Here is a 22,845-nt window from a genome sequence, read left to right as displayed (position 1 = left end):
CCATTTCTTAAATTAGGCTGTGTATTGTTTTCTTTGACCAAATCTTTAACTAAGTATTATTCCATCAACGTGTAGACTTTTTGTGGAGTACAAATCATAATCATATCTAATTGATTTTGAATATGAATGCTATGATATCGATTTTACTTCAGAAAAGAAAAATAATAAACTAATTCATGATCAACAGTTTGGTCAAAGGAAACAATGCACGTCCTAATTTGAGAGACCGAGGAAGTATATATGATGACATATCCCATGACATATTTACGTTGACAGTACATACTCCATCCCTCTGTTTGTATTTACAGGACGTGTAACTTTTGTGCCGAAACTACCCCCAAGAATACGGTGGGGAGAAAGGAATTGAATCCATTCCAAGTTTCCAACTAGTCCTCCTTCCATTTTCTTCTCCACCGCATCCGGCAACAACTAACCATGAAAAGGGGGAGAAAAGAGGGGGTCGACGGCTCGGCCATGGCGGCGGCCGACTGCTCCGGCCTGTCCCTTGCCTTCCTCACGCGCCGCCGAACGGCCACTCTGGGAGATCTTTCCGTGCCCATGGAATCTCGATGGAGTGGTTGGAACTAATATATTTAGAGGAGATTTGTGAGGTATAAGGTTGATTTCCTGATCATTTGGTTGTAATTTTTATTTATTAAGATTGAGATTGACCCCTAGATTTATGATTCATCCATGATCTCCTCTATTGGTTCTTTTTATTTGTGAAGCTAAGAGTTTCTTAGATGAAATCAAACAACGTCATGAGATCAGATGCTGCATGTATTGGCGCAAGTTCCCTTCATGTAAATACAATACGAAGAGGCTACTCTCCTATTGTTTCCAGGTTTGGCCCTAAGTCTATTTTTACTCCAATTCAGTATTAAGGCGTGCATCTGTTTCTTTCAAGCTAGAGTACCAAGCAGGACTGAGGTACGTAACAAACAGTAGTTTAGTTCAGTCTTCTAAGCCTAAATTGCTAATTGCATATTCTCATGAAAATCAAAGACTAGCTAGCTGCATCGATCATCTGATCAATGTACAATAAAGACACGATTATGTAGTTTGTTGATTTTAATTTCTAACCATTGCTTTCTTCAGAATAAAGAAGAGATACTCATCTGTTGAGAATTTTTGTAGGCAAGGTACATTTTATACCATATAGATATCCTTTTTTTGTTCTATTTGGTGTGTCCCACTACTTTCTTTGTAATTTTAAAAGATAAATACCAGAGTATTATCCTGTCTTCGAATGTTCGGACCATACATATATCATGTTTCAGGTGTGCTTTGTCCCTCCTATCATATGACCATATTTGTCCTTCCTATGCTTAATACTCTGATCTAAGTAAATTTAAAATTTTCTTGGCAGATAAATAAATGTCTCTTTTCAGGTAACTATAAGCCAACCTTACTGGTGAGGTGAAGTCAGGAATGCTACGTTAGTGTGAGATGTCGTTGTAAGTTGGTATAAAGATATATTCAGTCCACATTTCAAATGTTCATATCAATATTCTATTATATTCTTTAACTGATGTGTCTTATTTGTCTGTTTTTATGCAATGCATGTGTTTCTTCATACATGCTATAAAAGATTGAAATACGAAAAGTTCTGCCGCAACGTGCGGGGTATCGTCCAGTTAACATAATGCACGAGCACTGATAAGCTATCCGCCCAGATACTCACTAATCAAATACTGCCGCTAAGGCAAAAAAGAAAGAAATATTAGCTCACGATCTAAACTTTGATCCGAGTATCGATAGAATAGTCAAGTCAATTAAAATTTATTATCATGCTATAATTTATTATCGTCACATATCTACCTACTAATATACTTGGAGTAGACGTACATGACATACCCAGCACCACGACCGATCGATCAGCACGAAAAATATAATTTTATGTACAGTGTGATCTACATCATGTATGGTCAAACGTCTTAGGTAGATATCAACATGTTGGTTGGTATAATTTCAGAGACATTGCTAATATTACATGAAACAACAATCAATCCGATGCAAAAGTACGTTGATCACGACTAGTCAGCTCGCCTTCTAATCTTTAATGATGAACTACTATCTGGAACCGCATAAAAAAATACAGCATGAGCTTCTGAACTTCTGCGTGTAGTGACGTTAGTAAATTTTACTTTTCTAGGTGCATTAGGATCGATTAAGCTTGCTTCCTGACGACCAGTCATGCTCATGATCCAAATTTCATTTTGAGTTTATTTGAAATCAAATATTCCAACCTACCTACCACTACCATGACATAAGTTCTAAACTCTTATTATGATATAATATCACATACAAATGGCACACCTATAAAATTATCATGATTTTAGTGTTTTGTGTAATTTGTAGTTAAAAAATAAAAATATTTATCGAATGGACAACGATCAGTAGTAATGGGATATTTGACCTACGGGTTGTAATATTTGATTTCTATCGCTATGTTGTTACTTTTAAAATAAACAAACCACTTTAATAAAAACTGTTGCATGTATCGACCGGGGCATAGGAATGGAGACCTCCCTCTACAGATTTATTTTTTTGTTTTGAATGTTTGCATGTTACACCACACACGTACTCCCAAAAGCCCATGTGGATGGATGTACATTAAGGAGTGTGTGCCATTCTCACTGGATGTGCATGGCCGTTGAGGAGACCGTAAGCCCGGATTGCAGGCATAAGCCACTGCATCTCTCCCCATTCAAGGAGTAGCCTTTTTGTTTTGCCTCCTAGTTTATGTTGTTACCAATTATCTACTTTATATGATTGTTTTAGGCGGCATTACGTCGCCTTTATATTTGGATGTCTTGTCGCTTCTTTCGTTGGATATATGTATCGATCCATGGCTGTTCCTTTAGGCCGTTTGTCCGGAGCCTTATCATCGAAGCAAATCATTACATAATTGTTTGCAAAGCAAAGAGCTCCCCAATACTCTGGACTGCTGTTTTCCGTCAGCAAAAGATCACACAGCAATTGCTTTTCGGTCGGAAAAAGGCGCACGCGTCGTGCACACTGTGTCAATCTATTCCTTTCCTCCACGCAACTACGAGTCTACGAGAAGTACGCAAGACAGCTATCCTGCCGTGGTACGTTCACTCGTGAAGCATGCTACACTTTAAATGCTTCTTCTTCCATGCACATAATCAATCCATATAAATTCGAAGGAATTAACGCTCGTATTGCACAGTATATTTGACTCCAATTCCTCGTAGCCCCCACATCTCCTTTAACTCCAGCACTGTATTGTTCTGTGAGCAGATTAGCCACTGGCCATGCTCTTGTTAAATGCATCTCCAGACTCCAAACATATGCATCAGATGCAATCCTCAAGTCGGCCATTGAATTCCATGTGGGGGCGGAAATACAGCAGCAGAACGCTCACTCACCTACCCAGAGGAGAGGAGACAGAGCCCTCCTTTTCTTCTTTAGCGATGAACCTTCCCTGCTCCTGTCCTGTCATTTTCGTTTGCTTATCTCTCCCTTCCATTTCCTTTTCCCGGTACACAGATGGGAGTGCATTCTCCAGCTTATTAATGCGCTCCAACATCCTCAGCCCCCACCATGCCATCCCCCCACACCGTCCAGTCGTCCAGCGTCCATGTCTATCACCGCCGTTGTACTGTTCTTGATCCAAGTCGATCTCACAAATGTATACTCCTCTAGGCAATGGCTAGAGCCCTAGAGGTAGAGGAGCACATTTATTCCCAACCCCTGCACCAACTCGAACCATCTGTAGACAAAAGCCTATATATAGGTGCGCTCACACGTATGGAGTAGCAATTATCTTCCTGTGCACTGTAGAAACCTAATTAAATTGAGGACTTAACAGAACTTAACACTATGGTCAAATCATCACAACTTCCATGGTACAACCCACGGTGACGATTATAGTATGGAGTACTCCCTCCGTCCCAATATATGAGGCACGCACGCATTCGAAGATTACAAATTTAACTAGCAAAATATAAATTATATTTTATAAAAACTATATCATTAGATTCGTAATCAAATGAACTTTCTAATGATATATTCTTTACATCATATAACTTATATTTTGGTAGTTAAATTGATGATATTGGGAAGCGTGCGTGCCTCGTATAATGGGACAGAGGGAGTACAATTTTTCCATCACGGTGGTAAAATCGTCACAACCATTTATTGCAAACTAGCCTTAACAGAGCTCCAGAAAATGACATCATGCATGTGGATGACAACTTCCAACTTTTTCTTCCCCCCATTGCCGTGAACAAGTCCGTAGAGACTACGGAGATCGAGCTAGCTGATCTATATAAACGTAATGACTTAGACTACTCTCTCCACACGTCAGACGCACATTCTCCCCAACCCAAGCCCATATATATACCACCATCGCCTCCCTAGTCCCTCCTCCTCGCCATTCGTACTCCACCAAAAACCCTTCATCATCACCAACTCATTCCTCATCCACAACCAAGTCCACAACGCTTTCCCTTCATCGCTAGCTGCTTGTTCATGGGTCGCCTCTGCAGCTGGCGAACGAGAAGCAGGAAGCCGGTTCTTCTGCTCTCCCTGCTAGCGCTTCTCCTCCTCGTCCTGCCGAGCTGCGAGGCCACGAGAGGCATGCAGCCCTTCAGGGGGAGGCCGGTTGAGCGAGGAGGAGCCAACCATTTCCTCGGGTTCTTGCCGAGGGGCCAGATGCCGCCGTCCGGCCCGTCGCGGCAGCACAACTCCGTCGGCCTCGAGAGCCAGCTGGAGAACAAGCCATGAAGATACCTTCTAAATTTAGATGTATGTGCAGAGTAGAAATATAGACATAGATCATATATAGATACACTTATGGTTAGTTTGATTGTAGATTAATTTGGTGTATGGAGAAGTGGTTAGTGACATTGATCACTGTGGAGGAGTAGGTTGGTGTGTGCAACAACTATTCTTGGAGAGTTTCCTTGGTTTCTTACTTTTGGTGCAGAGTTGGTTGATGCTCTTCGTTCCTTTTGTAAACGCAATCTCTTTTTCCCTTTGGTAAAGCTAAAGGATGATACATGCATTCCTCTGTCTTTCTAGCTAGATAGCGCGCGGGCTAAGATTACTGAAACTGGTCGGCTGCTAATGATGACTTTGCTGCAGCGTCGATCCAGTTGGGGCCGAAATGCAGGGCCAGGGTTGACAAAATGTTGGCCATGGCCAACAATCGATGCACCTTCTTTGACTACCCTTTTTTAGTCTAATTTTAGCCAACATTCCTTTTTATACATCTAGTACTTTCCTCTAATTTAGAAGATTAACCACCCGCGACGTAATTTGTGCTGCAAGTAGCGTGTGTGTGCACTGTGCGGGCGATCGTTAATCAGCTCTTGTGAAGAGGCGCTAATTAGATACATTTATGTTAGGATGTCATGTCGTCGATCGCGAAATGGTGAGCGTTTATCATACCTAGCTTGTGATCAGCAGATGAGAGAGGTGGAGGGAGTGGTTGCATGGTCTCGGCCGGCGCTTTCGCCTGTGATATTTGGTGAAGGATGGATGGAAAGACAAGCAGGTGTGGACGAGGGGGGGTGGAGTCGTGACATGACGCTTCGGGTCATGCTGCCCTAACTTTTTCCCCTCGAGAGGAAGACTTCTTCTCATCGATTTGCAGACCTTTGACGTGTCCGGCGGCGAAGCGATGTATCATCATGCATGGATAGCCCAGGGACGTCAAAACCAACAAACACGGTTTGACTGGTTCACAAGGATAAAAAAGAAAGAGAAGAAAAAGGAAAGCAGCAGGGCGAAACGAGTTGCATGCGTGGATGCGTGTCGGTGGTGCAAATGGACCCTGCCCATTGTTTGTACTGTTCAGGGACGACTGGTTGCTTTGTGCTGTGCTGGGCACGCGGAAGAAGCCGTTTGGAAGAGAAACGGTCAACCAGGAACAGGAAGCAACGATTCCCTGTCGCTGCGTAGTGTGTACATCTCTCGTCTCTAAATTTTTGCTTCGATTAACTTCGATCCGTCTGCTAGATATGGCATCTCGACCAGAAGTCCACACGACGTCTACAGGAAAGGAGAAGACCTTACGCACACCCAGTAAAGTAGTACGGAGAAAATTTGCGTCGCAGGTCGCATGCAAACTGCAAAGGAAATGTAGCATCCGTCAGTCCTGAGACCTTTGCCGTCCAAAAAAAAAACACAAAGGCCAGGAGGAACGCCCTGTAGGAGAACAGCAGTGCGTCGATATCCCCAGCGAGGTCGACAGACGTGCGACGTGCGTACGTGCGTGCGGCGGCTGCAAAATCTGCAACACGGTACAGAAGCCGGCCAGCGGCAGATTCGAGAGGACCACGCCAAAGCCGGCTGCAGCGCGACGTACGCTCACACTTGGACACGCGCGGGGAGCGCGCGTAGGACTCGACCACTCATCGTGCGGGCGGTGCGGCCAACGGGGCAACGGGAGGATAAACCATTGAATTCGACCGGACGGAAGGAAGATACAGCAGCAGCAGTAGTAGTACACGGGCCAGGCCCCGGGCCGCACGGAGCGAAGCCTAGCCATCGCGCGGCACGCCACCGTCTGAGCGAGCCCGTCACGACGTACTGCCCCTGTTGGCTGATGGGTTTCCTAGGCGTCCGGCGTCTCAGCCGGCCGAGCGCCGGACGGCCGGGGCGGTGGCACGGAATTCTCGCTCGCCATGTGCCCGCTTTGACGAAAGGAGGGTATGTGTGTACGTGGCTGAGTGCTGACTCTATGTATGTGCGTGGGCACCGACGGCGCGTGTAAACGATCGGTCGGTCACGCGCGCGGCCGTCTGTTTGGAAATGAGGAGGACCTTATTGGTTTGAGGGTGCCATTCTTGACTTTCCTTGGCGCGGCCAGCCAATTTGGTTGTCATTGACATAATGTCTGTGGAGGGGAACAGCAACTGGTTTCCATGCCAATTCAGTATCACATCACCGTTTCACATGGGTTAGAACTGAACGGAAAGTTAGCTCTGTTAAATATGACTGCCGACCCTTCACTCCTGAGAGCATCTCCAAGAGCTCCCCAAAATCTCAATGCAGTTGCAACATTGACTAGCAGGTAAAGTATTCTACTCTTTTTCGTCACCCATCACCTAAGAAAACAAATATTAATGGTTCGCCTAAGAAAACACAGCATACTCCACGGTTCACGTGTCTGGACACCAAATCAGGCTCTTCGGGCTGTAAAAGAAGGGATACAAAACATAGGGCAAAACTAAACAATCTCTGAGGTGTTGAGAGATGCCAGCAGCAACAGATTTCACGCACGCCAGACTAGGGCAGCATAAAGCTATTAAAGCACAGAGGAGCAAGACAAAACCGACACGAACCAGCTGAGACACGTTATGTTATTATTACAGCAGACTGGAACACAAAGAGTTGCTTCAAGTTTGCACCGATGTTTGATGATTTAGTTGTTATTTGCACGCTAGCTACACAGGAAATGAAAAGAATATGGAACACCTGGTTCTGATATGTGGTTTTGCTTCAGTTCATCGATGTTCTGCCATGGTTCTCATTTGCAACCTTCCTTCATGCCCTTAGCTCGACATAGGACCCAGAGATCCCTGAGGTACCAATCAGGGTGATCTGCAAGCAAAATAATCACTCCAGGAGTAAGGAATACTGAATAAATTAAACTTCAGTTCAGGAAATACAAGTCAACCAGCTACTGTACAGGCAGAACATTATTCTGCACATGTTATGTCTTCAACAGAAAACAATTCAATGCAAGACCAAAATATCAAGAGGAACAATTGCATTCCATCTTCCATTTGCACACCAGACACTGCTGCGAGTGGGTCAAGAAACCTACACATATATAATCTTTGCCGAGCTGCCTGTACTGGCCAGTTTCTAGTGATAATGTGAAACATTGAAAAAACATGTAGGAAAACCGGATAACACCTGTCCAGGAATCCTGTGTTTCGTTTAGCATATGGTGAAACATGGAGAGGAAACATGCTAATACTTTAAATTTTCAAAACGAGTTCAGATTAGCCCGGACCAACATAATTCGGTCTGATTCAACTGAGTGAAAATTGCACCCTAGCCAGTAGCCAGGGTTTGCACTAACTGCTACCTCGTGGTAACCCAGTAGCAGTTTCTTTTTATTGTTACACATTACAGGAAAAAGAAACCGTTCTCTATGAAATGCACATGCAATCAGCGGCGTGTATAGTGTTCAATTAGAAGTACTACAAGTAGATTTACAAATAAACAATACAAAAAAATAGAATGCATTTTCCCCTACCAAGTGCTCTGTGGCATATAACACTGTAGGATAAACTGAAATGCGCTAATATTTTTCTGTGAAGTATAAGTTGTACCAAATTTGTGTAATTCTGAATATATTTGTTTTACAAATCAAATGAAACAGTAAACAGGATGATGGTCATAGTCCATTGAAGTCTTTTAGTCATTCGAAGCTATCACATGTCTTTCTTTGTATTGTACTGATGTACTCCCTCATTTTCAGTATATAAGGCACATGCAGAATCCTAGATCATCAATTTGACAAATGCAATATGTATTATATTGTACAAAAAGTATACCATTGAATTTGTATCCGAAAGAAGTTTCTAACAGTATTACTTTTTGTGGCATATCACTCATATTTTGGTGGTCAAATAGATGATCTAGGAATATGTGTGTGCCTTCTAAACAAACAGGAGGGAGTACCAAGCAAGACATTGACTAACATCATCGTCATATAACGATTAATATATCGTTGCTCAAAATGATAATCATGACACAATGCAGAAGAAACTGCAGAAACTAACTCGGTTAAAAAGTCGTTAGAAGTATGATCATTTTATTCCATATGCGACACCAGCTAATACAGAAGGCAACAGCTAAACATCATTTTAAATGGAACTAAGAAATGCCCTGTCACAGCACATAAAAACCATGGACGCTCACCCTAAAGCTGGTATGGAGGTAAATCATCACTCATGCTACTGGAGAAAGTAGCAACCAAGATAAACATACCTTTCCCCACTCTGACCCTATGCCACTGCATCTCATTTTAAGGTGAATCATTTTTGTCCCCAACTCACTCTCCACCTTCTTTCGTAGGTAATGTTCATCGGGGCCAAAAGATTCCAGATATGTCATGTATCGACTATACGTGGATTTCACAGCATCTTCTACATAACCAGGCAAGGGGCCCACGTTCTGCAAGAGTTAGGCTTGGTAAGAGACCGAACTCGGCAGAAAGTAAAACAACAAGGGGATGAATTAATTACCGACCTCACCAGTTAGACCGCAAAGGTCATCAAGAGCCATTCTCAGGGTAATTAAAACTCCACCAAATTCTTCACATGCCTCAGCTGCACGAAATACATTTTTCAAAGCCTCTTGACCAGCTGCATCATCGGTAGCTTTTGATACGGCTTTCTTTGCTTCCTCTACAAGAGACTGTGGAAGTTCACTCCAGCTAGCAGCCATCAAATCCTTGAAAGCAGATTCAATTTCTGGGTCAGACATCGCGGGCAGATGCTTTTCATTTGAACTGAGCAAGCGCCTGAAGTTGCACGAGAAAGCATTGTTGCCACCTTTACAACATGCAAAAGTTTATCAATACTGAGCACAAGATAATAAGACATAGGTAAACTATGGAGTTTGAACTAAAGGTACTCCCTCTGATCCTAAATTCTTGACTCAAATTTGTTCAAATATGGATGTATCTATTCTTAAAAAGCGTCTAAATACATGTAATATTTCGACAACAATTTAGGATCGGAGGGAGTACAATATTAGGATTGCAGCATATGAAGAGTGATAAGGATAAGAATTATCTTTGGCATAATTACCAATCTTGATACTCCATCCGGCCAGAATTACTTGTCGAAATATTACATGTATCTAGACGCTTTTTAAACATAGATACATCCATATTTGGGAAAATTTGAGACAAGTAATATGGGTCGGAGGGAGTACTATATTATCGCAGTAAAAAACATAAGACAGTTTATCACTGCATAGTTTTATCAACAACATACTCTAAACAATGTAAAACCATACCTCCAATAAAAAAAAGGTATTCTTGCTGCCAAGCAATATTAGTACTCCCTCCGTCAACAAAAGATGTCTCAAGTTTGTCAAAATTTGAATGCATCTAGACATGACTTAGTGTATAGATGCATTCAAATTTAGTCAAAGTTGAGACATCTTTTGTTGGACGGAGGGAGTATAAATACATAAGTGTTTTTTCCACGAATTGAAGTAAAATACATAGGTTTTGTACTGCTAAATTAAACCATTTGATGCATCGGTTTAAAAAAAGTATGTTTCGTACATTTAAGTGCTCGATCATTTGATGGCAACAATAGCAGAAAAAAAACCTTTGGGGGCCAGACATCTGAACTGTAAGCTGCCATGTTATGCCAACCTACGGCAACATCCTTCAAACATTCTGTAGCGTAACAAAAGGACTAGATCCCAGTTTGAAACTCTATGGGCAGCCTAGCCTAAACAAGCAAGCGAACCGCACAGAAACCTAAGTAGAGATTGGCGCAAATCCAGATAAAAACAGATGGCATCATCAATCATCGACTAGCAAACCAACAAGATGCAGTGCGAGGAGGACCTGAGATGGCGGCGATCGAGCGCGAGAACGGCACCACCGCGGCAGGACGTGAAGGGGAGGGGAGCGTGGTCAAGGCGGCCTGGGATATGCGGAGAACGCGGCGCACGGCGGCGGCGGAAGAGGAGCGGAGGGCGGCGGCCATCGCCGGTGTCGGGATTCGGTGGAGATCGCGGCGAGATGGAGGAGATTTTTTTTTTTTTGAGGGGAGCGAGATGGAGGAGATTGGTCGTGCTCTATTGTGCTAGCCCGTTTGCTTCTGTGGGCCTTAAGCTAGAGACTGGATTGACTGGGCTGTGTTGGGCTACCCGAGATGGCACATGGCCCGTCCCCGTCCCTTGAGGCCTGCGGGTAAAAGAACCCAAAAAAAACCGTGACAGAGTTCGCTGAGTAGAACGGGCTTTTCCCCTGCTGGTTCGACGAGTACAGCCCGTAAGAAAAGCTGATACCCGGCTCATAGAGCTAGAGAAGATCGGATAAAAATACCAGTGACCAAAAGAAAAAAAAAGGCACAATGCACACAGCTCATGCAAGCGTGAAAGAAAAAATTGAAGCGGGATTGAGTTCATGATCATTAAGCAACTGGAGCCGAGTACAGACACTTGCTAAAAGACCTCGACCGAGTACAGACCGTGTGGCCGATACAACCTACAGAACTACATGCAGAAACGATGCAAGTTTACACTGCAGGGGTGCCTTATGAAGGGACTAAACTCGCGTCCTCAAAGGGTATATACACTTTGACGGGATGTAAGCAAACATCTACCTCCTCGGGCTACTCACTCTTTTATATAATTCTTGTTTCAAATTTGACTCAAAATGAATGTTTGGACAATAAATTATGGAACGGTTTATACCGTGGTACAGTACTACCCTACCCCGCATGCCGCGTAGGCGACACGGCGTACCACACTGCCGTGAGTCTGCGTCGAACTGGTTGGTACTTGGTAGACAGACTCCACTTGACACAATCGTAATCCCCGGTGTACCGACCCTGACAGGCTGACAGCCAAACACATGTATGATGCCGTCCCAGTCTCCAAATCCTATGATATCCCTGTTGCAATTAACTACATTACCCACAGCCGATACGCCCCCGATTCGTGCCAGATTAAACCCAGGAGATTCAGACCCCTCTTGCATAATTGCCCCCCCTGAAAAAGCTCACTCATTCGCCGGCTCGTGGCCATCTCGCCTGCCACGACCCCGCCTCACATTGCCACGCCCGCAAAAAGCGATCCCGAAAAGGCGATCATTTGTCCAGCTCGAACGATGCCTTTTTAGTCCACTATCCCCTCCATGTGACAACCGTTCTGCACTTCTGCTGGCCGCGGCAGCCGTGGACTTGGAAGGCTGGAGAACACGCCTCCACTTGGCTGCATGTTTCCGCTCCCGCAATGCAATTTGCGAGCGTGGCCATTAGCCAAAGAGCCCAAGACACGGAACTAAATTAAACAACGGATACGTCGTGCTCATGGCTTGCCCCCCGAAATACGGGCACATGCTTAATCCATGTCCTAAACGTCAGTCAGAGGCTACACGACGAACTTTACCGCGGCTGGAAGTTAGTCGTGTAAAACATACTAATCCAGTACTGACGGCCGTGCATGTCAGTGACAGTCCCTGCTACTTCCCTTCAGAGTCAGAGAGACGAGCATGCTTCTCGCCGGGGCCTTTGCCATGTTGACGGCTGATTAGGGTACACTGGAAAGATCTTAAAGTTAATCGTCACGATTTTGTATGGCGCATGCGACCCGCGCGCGCAGTTATTAAAGCACAGCAGCACACGGCTTGTTAAACAAGAACTGGTCCCCTCTGGCGATCAAAAGCGCTTTTGGGAGTTAAAGGGGATCCATGTAAAAACTGCGGAATCTTTGGCGGTTTAGTTTATATCTGGGTTAATAGACGGGTCAAGCTGATCAGGGCCACATGCTTATCTATCTCCCTGCTGTTTGGAGGAGGAGGAGAGCCTTTGACTTCACAGCTAAAGCTTTGTCATCGCAGATGCTTATTGTCTCTTATCGCTACCCCATAAATTAAGGGCCTGCACTCCTGAACACTGCAGCAACTCCGGAGGACCAAACTGCTCTGCTCTACTACTCTGCCCCGCTCCGCTGCAAAGGCTTTAGGTGCGTGCTCATTCCCTGACCAACGTGTTTGGCACAGAGGCGTTAATTCCCGTGCTTGTTAATGGTCATGTGCATTAGAAAGCTTAGCTTCTTGTTCCAGTATTTATCTGTGCCTGCCTTTGAGATGGAGTAGTCTGCTTCCTGGTGCAATCTGAAAACTCCTTCAGACGCTCGGTGACATCGTTTCAGAGCTAGTAGCTGCCGTGCATAGCATCACTATCTGCCTCCCATTTTTTTTAGCTTATAATATCTATCTGCATTCTGACGCCCCTATTTGGAGATGCCTTCAGTTCTGTGTGCAGAGCTTGGCAGCATTTCTTTGTCAAGACTCGACCAGCCAGAAAACATCACATATTCTCTGGAAAAGCAGCCATGCGTCTAGTGCTTAGCAACCCTAATTTATCATCGTCTTTTCAAGTGAACAAAAGGAAATAACAAGTAGTAATACTGGCTTGTCAACCAATACCCAGAATGATACAGCCATGTGGCAACCTGTAGCCTCGCAAAAACAAGAATAAAACGAACAGGAGCAAGCAACAACTAACTAGTCCATTCCAGCACACCGACGAAAGTTGTTAACCGCGTACTCCGGTATATTATGCAAGCTAGCGTTGCCAGATTAGACCCGTTTATGTATAGCCTGGAAGATTTTCTATGCTAAAGCATTTTTTTTATATCTATCTGGAAGGAAAACGTTGTACTGTGCCCTTTCCCGTGGAACTCTAGCAGTACATGGGAACGCAGGCAGAAACCGGCCGGCCGGTAGGAAGAGCAATCCACAAAGTAAAGTGGAAATCCTCTTATGCGATCAGAAGGATCTAAAAGTGGAATAATCTTTGCGTAGAAAGACGAATGGTGTAGTGGTGGGTTATCTGCAGGATCGAAAAGCGTCCAATTGGAGGGAGGGGTGGATGCTAAATTAATCCAGGCCACCAGCTGATCTTGGCTCCGTTACCCCATTCAAGTCACTGTCCCACTGCCTTTTATACTCGTTGCAAAGTAAGAACTGTAGTGAAGAGTGTATTGAGAAGGGTTTTGTCTAGATGCACGCGGGATTTGGGTATGGGTATGTCCTACAAGTGACAACAGCTAGGTCAGTCTCGATCTCTTTCTGTAATGTATTGAGCTGGAAGATATGGATACCATAAATGTTGGTAGCTATGATTTGTTTTGTCTATACAAATGTTTTGATTTCGGTTCCTTTATTTGTTCAAATAATTCATTTGTGGCCTACTACATCTTTTGATTCTGCTTCATTATTTCCTTTTGGAATGGCCTCTTTATTGAGATTCCTTTTGGTAACATGATCTTCAAATTTATTTGAAGGAATTATGTTTAAAAGTTTTAAAAAATATTGTGCATTCAAGAGGTGGAGTTTTATAAACATCTAAACATGTAAGAGAAAGCCCAATTTCGTTTGAAATGTCCAAAAAAACAAACAAAGAATAGTAGTCTGAACCTGACTTTGTTTTCTACTCGTTGTTGAATTTGTTTTCCACATACGTCCTAGGTTAATATAAGTCTGAACTTGAAATTTTTAGAAACCCTTAAACATGATTATCAAGAAGATTTTGTTGTGATGTGGTTTCCAGTTTCCACCGAATACATTCTCTTCATTTTTTTAGGGTGTGGCCTTATATTAAATATATATAAAGAAAGTAGGTAATTTTGTCTTATTAACTTTTATTCCAAACGCATGTTTTAAACCTCCATCCTCAGAAATTCATTTATATCCTTAGAAATCTGATTTAAATGATCATCATAAAAGTATAAAGTCAGATAAAATCCATAGGGTACATGACGTCCCATGCAAACGCTCGACGTCTGTCACAATACATCAATCATTAAGTAATGTCCCTTAGCACATAATTAAGTACTCCCTCCGATCCTAAATTGTTGGCGTAGTTTTATTTCAAATTTAAAATAAAACAACGACAATAATTTAGGATTGGAGAGAGTGTCTAAAGTAGTTGCCATTTAATGATTTTATGAGAGATATTTAACATCTTTGTGTTGATTACGCGAAAATACAATATTTAATCTAAGAGATAGATGTTTTTTTTCTCTTTCATTAGCTATTGTGCCACATCCGGAATTAATTTTCCCTCTATCTATTATAAGCTACGAAAAAATCAATCAATTTGATCAGGGAAAAGTCACGCAAAATCAAGTAGACGAAACAACTGCAATCTTTTTTTTTAGAGGACGAAACAGCTACAATCTTTCTTTTAGAGGACGAAACAACTACAATCTAGGAGTTAAGTCCATACAACGGCCTGGACTATGGGAAAGGGACTGCTTCACCCACGGAACTACAAAACCGGGTGTTCAATCCCCTCAACTTTGTAAAACCGGGCAAATTACCCCCTGAGACCAGTTTTAGCTGGCTTGGCAGGTGGTTTTGCCTACGTGGAGAATTGGAAGTAACACGCTGGATATTTCTAGGCGGAATCAGTTACGACGAGAACCCCCCTGAACTTTCCCCTCCTTTCCCGCTCTGTTTCAGTTGACCATATAACTTCGGTTGCTACCAAGCTTACACATCACATACATAGCCAAAAGAGCATGAACTTGAGCATGCTTACTAGTTAACTTGCATAGTTTTGAAATCTACCGAGGAACTGGAAAAGGGACGGTGAAAGTTCGGGGGTGGGGGTTGGGGGGGGGGGGGGGTTGACGCCGTCCCCAACCGATCCCCGTAGTGATTGCGGCACTTCCAATTCGCCAAGTGGGCAAAACCACCTACAAAAACCGGTCCGAAAGGGTGATTTGCCCGATTTTACAAAGTTGACGGGATTAAACACCAGATTTGGTAGTTCAGGAGGTGGAGTAGTCCATCTCCCACGCAATCTCTTTTTACCGGTGCCGCGCGGATTGACCACGCGATCCTACCCTCCCTCGCTCGGGATTTGCGCCGGCGCCAGCGCACACCGACGATCTCGGCTGGCCCTGGCGGATCCAACGGACGAAATGGTGCCGGTATATACTGGCGCCGGTAATTTCGCCGCTTCCCCGTAATCCCCCGTAGATCACGGAGTTATATGGACTTAACTCGTGATGTTCTACGGTGGACTCAGAGTTGCCGGCTTGTGAAACAATGATGAGGATGAAGTATACGCCGTCCTGAAATCTGATTTGTGTATGTCTGTGCTATGGTCTCGGTCGACGGTGTCCTAGGCTTAGAACGAACCTAGACGATTTGATGAAATTATAGTTTGTCCTCGAGTTACTTGTCTTGGGCATGCTTATGTTGAATTCCACATCACCATGTCTTTGACCGGAAATTGGAAGTTTTAAAAGTCAAGAGACCTAATCAAGAGCCTCGAAAAGTACTGAACGCCGGATAGAGAACATTTGTAAACTTTTTTTTTTTAAGAAAAGAACATTTGTAAACTTGTGAGGCAGTCCCAGCGGAATTTTCGTATGTCTCTCGTGGCGCGTCACATGCAGTAGTGCTAGGATAACAAATTACCAGTCCAAAGAGGGCAAAGACCGGCTCAGCCCGGTAGCCTCCCGGAGAATGCGACGAGACTCGGATTTAAAGACAACGCGTCGGGATTAGCAGTACAGCTCGCTCGATTAGAAGGAAACAACAGCGACGCCTAGGAAACGAAGACCACAAGGTACAAAGCCACAGCTCGGGAGGGAGCGGGCGATCGGTGGAGTCCAAGAAGAACCACCCCAATCCCCAAGCTCGAACCGGAAGGAGACCCTCATTCCCCTTGTCCCCTCCATCGAACCCTCCGCCTGGGAGCCTGGGAGGGAGCAGGACTAATCGGGATCCCCTGTCGCGCCGCGCGGCCGGACACGGGCGGCGGCGGTTGGCTGCACCCGGGGGCAGCCGGAGCCCGGAGGCAAGGAGGACAAGAGAAGCCGCGGAAGAAGAACCGATTCTCCTCGCCGGCGCGCCTCGTCGTCAGTGCTTTTTGCGAAGGTGAATAGATTCGGATTTGCGCACTCCTTTATCCTTTCCTTTGGGGTCGATCCGTATGGTCTCGTTACTTACTGGAATGGCACAGTGATTTGCTATTTCGGTTCTTCTCCTTTGTGGGGTGTTCCTGTTTGAATGGAACAGTTCTTGGGCGGTGAGACATGCTTCGTTTTTTCGAGTGTATTTCGTTTTTTTTTCCTTTCAAATTTTTGGATTTTTTAGGCCTTGAATTGCTTGCGCTCCCGAGATTTAGCTGGAATTGTTTCGCAGAAACGGGAAAGGCGCATGCTGCTCCGCGACATTTTGGCAGTCCCAAAGCACCTCCCCATCGCGCCACTAGGAAAGGCAAGATTTTTGGGACATTATTGTTTCCACCCGTTTCGAAACGGAAGAGCGTTGCTCTTTTTTCATGTAGTACCAGTAGTTGTTGTCCCATTAAAACATCGGTGCGATCATATTGTCCCTTGAATGGCGCCGTGCAGTCGAGATTACTCCTTCGGAGCCAGACGATCCGTTTTCATTCACATCACATTTACTCGCTTCCTTGTGGATTTTAGTACTACTACTACTGCTCTGCCACCAGTAGTAAAGTTCCTCTACTTCCAGTATTTTGGAAGAGATAAAAAAGAGATCATTCTGGAAAAATAGGAAGGTGAAGATCCGAGAATTGTTCTGCACAAGAACCAAAAAGGCTCTCCTCCCTACAAATCTTTAGTTGCTGACCAAAAACAAAAGGTTGCTCCTTCATCTTTCACTCTTTGATGAGGGCAGAATAAAGACGCGGCTTTAATGGCCAACCACACACCTACGCCTGAGCCTCTCCGGCCGTCGGCGTAGAGGTAGTACTGCTCCTACGAGTAGAGCACTAGAAGTTAATGGAATAGCCGGCGCTCGGCGGCATGGCACGTCGCTGGGCCCGTGCTTCGGGCCGGGCGGGCCATCCACCTCCGATCGGGCACGCAGCAGCCACGGTACGCCAAGCTACACGGTGTAGCGGCAACAGCTGTTGTTTTTACGGTGCCGTCCTAGCAATTGAAACGAAAGTACTTCCCCCTTCTTCTTTTTTCTTACTTTTGTCTGTTTAGCCGCCTTTCTGCGCTGTTTTTTAGCTGTTGCTTTGTGCCAGTTCCTTGGGATCTGCGCGCGCGCACGCCATGTTGCTGCCGCCGCCCGTGTGGGTCGGGTGCCTGTTTCTGCCGGCGGGGCGATCGACGTGGGTACGGTTTGGCAGTGTTGTGTTGGTGAGTTGTTGCCTTGTTGGTGAGCAGGACACAGGGTGTGAATAATGATTCTCTGGGTCTCTGTGATTTAGTTGGGATTGGGAGAGAGAGAGGGGCTGTGCCGTTGGTTTCTTCGTAATTAGGCGTGTTTCTTCTGTTTCTTCTTGTGTGTCCACTTGGTACGTTGTTTCATGATAGATATACTACTCCGTATATGATTTGGCGATGCTCTTTGCTAATTACTCAGTTCATTTATTTCGAGTTCATCTTAAAGGTCTCAGTGCTTGTTGTTTCTTTGCATTACATATAGTACATAACGTTTCTGTGTTGCTTGCCTAATGCTGCAGAGCTGCACGCCTGAGAATTAATCTCAGTTTGCCCACTTGTTTCTTAGTATCTTTCCGTGCTGTTTTTTTTCTTGACCTGTACATTTCTTTGGTTCCTATTGTTGTTCTACCCATTGCACAAAGAAGAATGTTGATATACCATGGCAAGTTTCTATGCTTCATGGGCAATCTTAAAAAAAGTTTGATTTTTGTGTGACTGATCAAGGTTTATTTTTTGGTTTAACTCGTCTCTTTCTGTTTATTATGTTTTTCTCATGCTCTCGCCTTTGTGCTTTATACTATATCATCACGCTGACATTTGCTTGTCAATTGCAGATGACATTTTAGACCACTACAAAGCTTTCCCTGTGGTGTGAGAAGACCTCTCTGCCAAGATCCGACTCAGATAGGGATATGCCAAGATCCGACTCAGACAGGGATGATACATTCTTTGATGCATTTGATGATATTGAATCAGCAAGGGAGCCTTCATCATCAGATGATTGCAGCACGAGTGGTGAAGGATTGGCACCAAGGAAGTTTGAGTATGAGATTTGGGCGAGTGAGCCAATGAGTGTTCAAGAAAGGCGGCAAAGATTCTTGAAGGGGATGGGGTTTGACGACTTTGCTGCTGCTAAAGGGGATCCTTCTCAAGGCCAGGACGAAATAGCAATCAAGGACTCTGATGCTGACTTGGAGGAAAGAACTATCAGTGGCATCTCGTCTTTGAATTCATCTAGTCTGGACAATGAATCATCATTTGATGCTGCCTGTTGCATTAGGGATCTGGACAGCGGAAAGAGATATGTAGTTCACAATGGCGGTCATGACGGACTAACTAGCTTGCTGAAGGAGGTTGCAACAGACAAGGTGCTGTCTTTTCTGGAGTTTGAAAGCTTAGTTGGGGTTTCTCGATCTGTTCAGAAGTTATTTCGAAAGGCTTATTGCAACAGTCCTGCAGCAGAGACAAAAAGGGCTGTTGGTATTAAGAAAAATGATATCAAGAGTTTGTGCAAAAGCTTCATGAAAAAGAGGAGCTTTGGTGGAATATGCAAGTCTAATGTCCATGTAAAGAACAGCACAACAAGTATACCATCCAGAACAAGAGTTCAGCACCAGAAGAAGAAAAATGCAGAATTTTCTGCTGTCTATATGGGTCAAGAAATCCGAGCTCACAAAGGTTTAATCAAAGTGATGAAGTTCAGTCCATCTGGCTGGTATTTAGCAAGTGGTGGTGAAGACTGTGTTGTAAGAATATGGCAGATTACAGAAGTGGAAGCATACTCTAAAATATATGGTAAAGAGAACCATCGTCATGAATATGTAGAGAAAATTAATATCCTTAAGCCGAAGCTAGCAGAGGGGCAGAGTCGGGCCCTTGCAGTAATGCCAAATAAGGGTTTCCACATCTCAGAGACCCCTTTACATGAATTCCATGGCCATACAAGTGATGTCCTAGATATGACATGGTCAAAATCAGATGTAAGTTTCGCTCTGTATTCTCTTAAAGATGCCAATGACTCATAGTCACACTCAAGATACTCACCCAAAATATTGCAACTTTCTAACATAGTCCTAGAATATTCTTTTGTTACATTTGCTTACATTCGTGTGATTGCTTTAACTGCAGTATCTCTTGACCTCATCAAAAGATACGACAGTCCGCTTGTGGAAAGCGGGCTCTGATGGTTGTCTTGCAGTATTCAAACACAAAGACTACGGTAAGCAGACATATCATCAGTGAACTATCATGTGCTTTGATGCCCGAACACCTTGCGCTTTGTCATTTCTTGTTTTCTCTATTAGTATTGTTGTTGCGATGTCTTGTGCTATTCTCCAAACTTTGAGCCAATATAGTTTCAATATTTTTCTCGATAAGAACTTGAATTTCCTTTGAATTTGTGAACAGTGACGTGTGTTCAATTCAACCCCACTGACGAAAGATACTTCATCAGTGGTTCAATAGATGGTAAAGTCCGCATCTGGGATGTTTTAGACCGGCGAGTAGTCAACTGGGCTGATACAAGAAATATCATAAGTGCTGTTAGTTACCAATCAGATGGAAAGGTTTGGATCTGATCAAAATAGTATTGCGTATTATTTTACATCATTGGATCCTAATTCATGCTTTTGCAAATCAGGGTTTTGTTGTTGGCACGACCACAGGAGTATGTCGCTTCTATGATCAATCAGGTACATAGAACTCATTATTTATCCATGTGGTTCTGTTACTTTGGAATTTGGGTGTCTCTAATGGTGTATTAGTACTGTCAACTGAGCGGCCCATTTTTGTAGGTGAAGACATCCAACTAGACAAAGAATTGTTTATGCAAGGGAAGAAATCTGCTGCCAGTCGGATCAAGAGTGTACAGGTGTGATTTCTGCCTTGATAATTGATGAATATTTCTATACAAGTATTTTGAGAAGTAATTGTTATGCCAATTCACTAATTTGTTTTTGCCACTTCGCAGTTATGTGCAAGCAACCCCCCTAGGTTTCTAGTTACATCGACAGATTCTAAGATTCGAGTTGCTGATGGTGTTGATATCGTCCAAAAGTTTAAAGGTAGATTTTTCATACAAGTTCTCATCTTTCATTTGCTTGAAAAGCTACCATTTTTTTAATCTTTTTTTCATTTAGTGATCTCATTAATCATAACACCACTCTTTCTACCTTCAATGCAGGGCCTTGGAAGTCGAAGGCTCTGTCATCACCATCTCTAACATCAGATGGTAGATATCTTATATCTGCCGGCATGGATTCCAATGTCTACATATGGAACTTTGACAATTCAAGCAGAACTTTACAAAAACGCGAAGCTAAAACGGTTCGCTCTTGTGAGATGTTCTTCTCCAAGGACGTGACAACCGCGGTACCATGGCCAGGAGTGCATCAAGACAGGCACGTCAAGCCTTCCTGCTTAACAGAGAAATCTGTTAGCACACCCAGTTTACGGCGACAGGGGGAATGCCGTTCCCCAGGGGCGTGGTTCTTCGCCGACGTTATGAGGGGCTCTGTGACATGGCCAGAGGAGAAGCTCATTTCCGCAAAGCCTGTAAATGGCCCCCGGCTAGCTGATTGTCTCTCGGCGATATCTGCTGCTTGGAACATGGTGATAGTGACAGCGAGCCGTGGCGGAGTGATCCGGTCTTTCCACAACTACGGCTTGCCTGTGAGATTGTGAAAAATGCAGTCTTGCTGAGACATGCCCTCTGACGGAAGCTAAGAGTTGCAAGTTTGGTTGGCTGTTCGCTTCTACTAACGACCTTGAAGTTCTTTCGGAAAGTGTTATTAGGAGAGTGGTGGAATATGATGGGTTGGTATAGCTCGAAGTAAGAGGAAATTTTGTAACATGTGTTTACTCGAAGAAAGGAGTAGGTCCTGAACTTCTGGAAAGGAGATTATCATTACCAATGCTTTGTTTATAAGCTCTCATTTTTTTAATGCATTTCCATCTGTTGTGGGTAAAGGAAGTCATTTGCGATGGCTCATGGCCGTTGTCAAAGATGGCGTGTTGCGATCCCTGTGTACCTTTCCTCCTTGGTTCCACTATAAGACCAGACTACCCAGGTCCTGTTGTTTTGGCTGCATTCTAGTCTCCTTCAATTCAAGTCAGTCGAGATGGTGACTTGGCAGAATGGAACTCCCATGAGCTCCTGGCCAGATTAGCTCCGGTTCCTGAATTGGGTTCACTGGACTGTGCCCCTCCCTCACCATGCAATGCTTGCGGTCGCTGGAATGGACGGCGTCCAGGGTCCAATTACCTCGGGGATCTGGTGGCAGGAAAAGCTCTGGCTCTAACGCATCGGCAGCAGCCGCACGTTCCGATCGGTTCGGCCGGCTGATGGTGGCGTCAGTCGCAGCCGTCACTTGGCTCGATCCAGCGCCAGTCGAGAAGATGTTGACACGGCGTGAAACGTTGGCCCTCGGCGGCGCACCAGTGCCCAAGCCCGCACACATTTAAATCGTCGTGTCATAATTCTGGCGATAAATTTTCTTTCTTTTCTCTATCTGTAAAACGTGCTGATAATTCTCTGTTTTGAGTTGAGGCTTCGGGAACAGCAGTAAGACAGGCGCAGCACGAGCACATCCCCCATGTTGCGGAGAGTAAATGCTGCTGCAACTGAACTACTGGTACGAATTACTCTGCGCCTCGGCACCACGTGGGGGCTATGCCATGCCTGTGCTCGAGGCTCAACCCATTTTAGGTTCAGCTAATCACAACTGACAATGACATTAGCTGATAAATGGGCCAGCACCAGCAAAAAGTATGGCAGCGCCAACAGTGCACTCGTCGTCCTCTCGAGCATCAACCGATCCGACCAGTCTGAAATTGGAGAACGAGTCGAAGATGGCCGACCGCGCTATAACGAGACAATTGACAAAGACTTGATAACCATTTTTTTTAGATGGAGGCTTGATAACCTCATACTCCAGTAGTACTCCGTAAAGCTGAAGTTCAAGCTCGATGTCGGCGGTTGGCCTGAATCTGACCAACAGAAACAATTGGGCACCAATCCGAGACAGGGGAGCGTGAGAGACCCTCCAGCAGGAGAGCTCGGCACATTCTTGATTCTTCCCCCCTGTAATAAACTAATAACGTATCTCGCGGAGAGCACGTGCGAGCGATGGAACGAAGACTCCGATTTCTCGTGCTGGCCGC

General features: G+C 44.5%; 3 protein-coding genes across 4 annotated transcripts; 2 read left to right on the top strand and 1 right to left on the bottom strand.

Moving 5' to 3' along the window:
• Positions 1–4,333: 4,333 nt before the first annotated feature.
• On the top strand, positions 4,334–5,035 carry LOC112269248 (protein IDA-LIKE 2). Its single transcript, XM_024455501.1, has one exon. It carries the CDS (start codon positions 4,501–4,503, stop codon positions 4,753–4,755), a length of 255 nt encoding a protein of 84 aa, XP_024311269.1. The 5' UTR covers positions 4,334–4,500; the 3' UTR covers positions 4,756–5,035.
• A 2,136-nt stretch (positions 5,036–7,171) lies between these two features.
• Positions 7,172–10,804, bottom strand: LOC100844831 (succinate dehydrogenase subunit 5, mitochondrial). Its single transcript, XM_003579675.4, has 4 exons — positions 10,580–10,804; positions 9,241–9,545; positions 8,980–9,165; positions 7,172–7,578 (listed from the first exon to the last, which is right to left on the bottom strand). Exons 1-4 carry the CDS (start codon positions 10,719–10,721, stop codon positions 7,522–7,524), a joined length of 690 nt encoding a protein of 229 aa, XP_003579723.1. The 5' UTR covers positions 10,722–10,804; the 3' UTR covers positions 7,172–7,521.
• Positions 10,805–16,275: 5,471 nt separating this feature from the next.
• Positions 16,276–21,651, top strand: LOC100844520 (WD repeat-containing protein 44). 2 transcript variants are annotated; one of them, XM_010241588.3, is made up of 8 exons: positions 16,276–16,639; positions 18,519–19,664; positions 19,813–19,903; positions 20,092–20,249; positions 20,324–20,375; positions 20,478–20,554; positions 20,654–20,747; positions 20,867–21,651. In XM_010241588.3, the coding sequence occupies exons 2-8, from the start codon at positions 18,597–18,599 to the stop codon at positions 21,364–21,366; spliced, it is 2,040 nt and encodes a 679-aa protein (XP_010239890.1). In that variant the 5' UTR covers positions 16,276–16,639; positions 18,519–18,596; the 3' UTR covers positions 21,367–21,651. The 2 variants fall into 2 exon arrangements, with proteins under 2 accessions (XP_010239890.1, XP_003579722.1); XM_003579674.4 differs by lacking the exon at positions 16,276–16,639 and adding an exon at positions 17,483–17,607.
• The last annotated feature ends 1,194 nt before the right edge of the window (positions 21,652–22,845 follow it).

Source organism: Brachypodium distachyon, chromosome 5 (genome assembly GCF_000005505.3).
Source record: "Brachypodium distachyon strain Bd21 chromosome 5, Brachypodium_distachyon_v3.0, whole genome shotgun sequence".
NCBI lineage: Eukaryota > Viridiplantae > Streptophyta > Magnoliopsida > Poales > Poaceae > Brachypodium > Brachypodium distachyon.
The sequence above is the reverse complement of the archived record's forward strand: the minus strand, read 5'-3'. Positions and strand labels throughout refer to the sequence as shown.

Coding starts and splice junctions, on each gene's coding strand:
- LOC112269248 (XM_024455501.1), top strand. CDS start 4,501: ATGGGTCGCCTCTGCAGCTGGCGAACGAGAAGCAGGAAGCCGGTTCTT.
- LOC100844520 (XM_010241588.3), top strand. CDS start 18,597: ATGCCAAGATCCGACTCAGACAGGGATGATACATTCTTTGATGCATTT. Junction 19,904..20,091: donor ATTCAAACACAAAGACTACG/GTAAGCAGACAT, acceptor ATTTGTGAACAG/TGACGTGTGTTCAATTCAAC. Junction 20,376..20,477: donor TCGCTTCTATGATCAATCAG/GTACATAGAACT, acceptor CCATTTTTGTAG/GTGAAGACATCCAACTAGAC.
- LOC100844831 (XM_003579675.4), bottom strand. CDS start 10,721: ATGGCCGCCGCCCTCCGCTCCTCTTCCGCCGCCGCCGTGCGCCGCGTT. Junction 9,546..10,579: donor CTCGATCGCCGCCATCTCAG/GTCCTCCTCGCA, acceptor CATGTTGTAAAG/GTGGCAACAATGCTTTCTCG. Junction 9,166..9,240: donor TTTGCGGTCTAACTGGTGAG/GTCGGTAATTAA, acceptor TAACTCTTGCAG/AACGTGGGCCCCTTGCCTGG.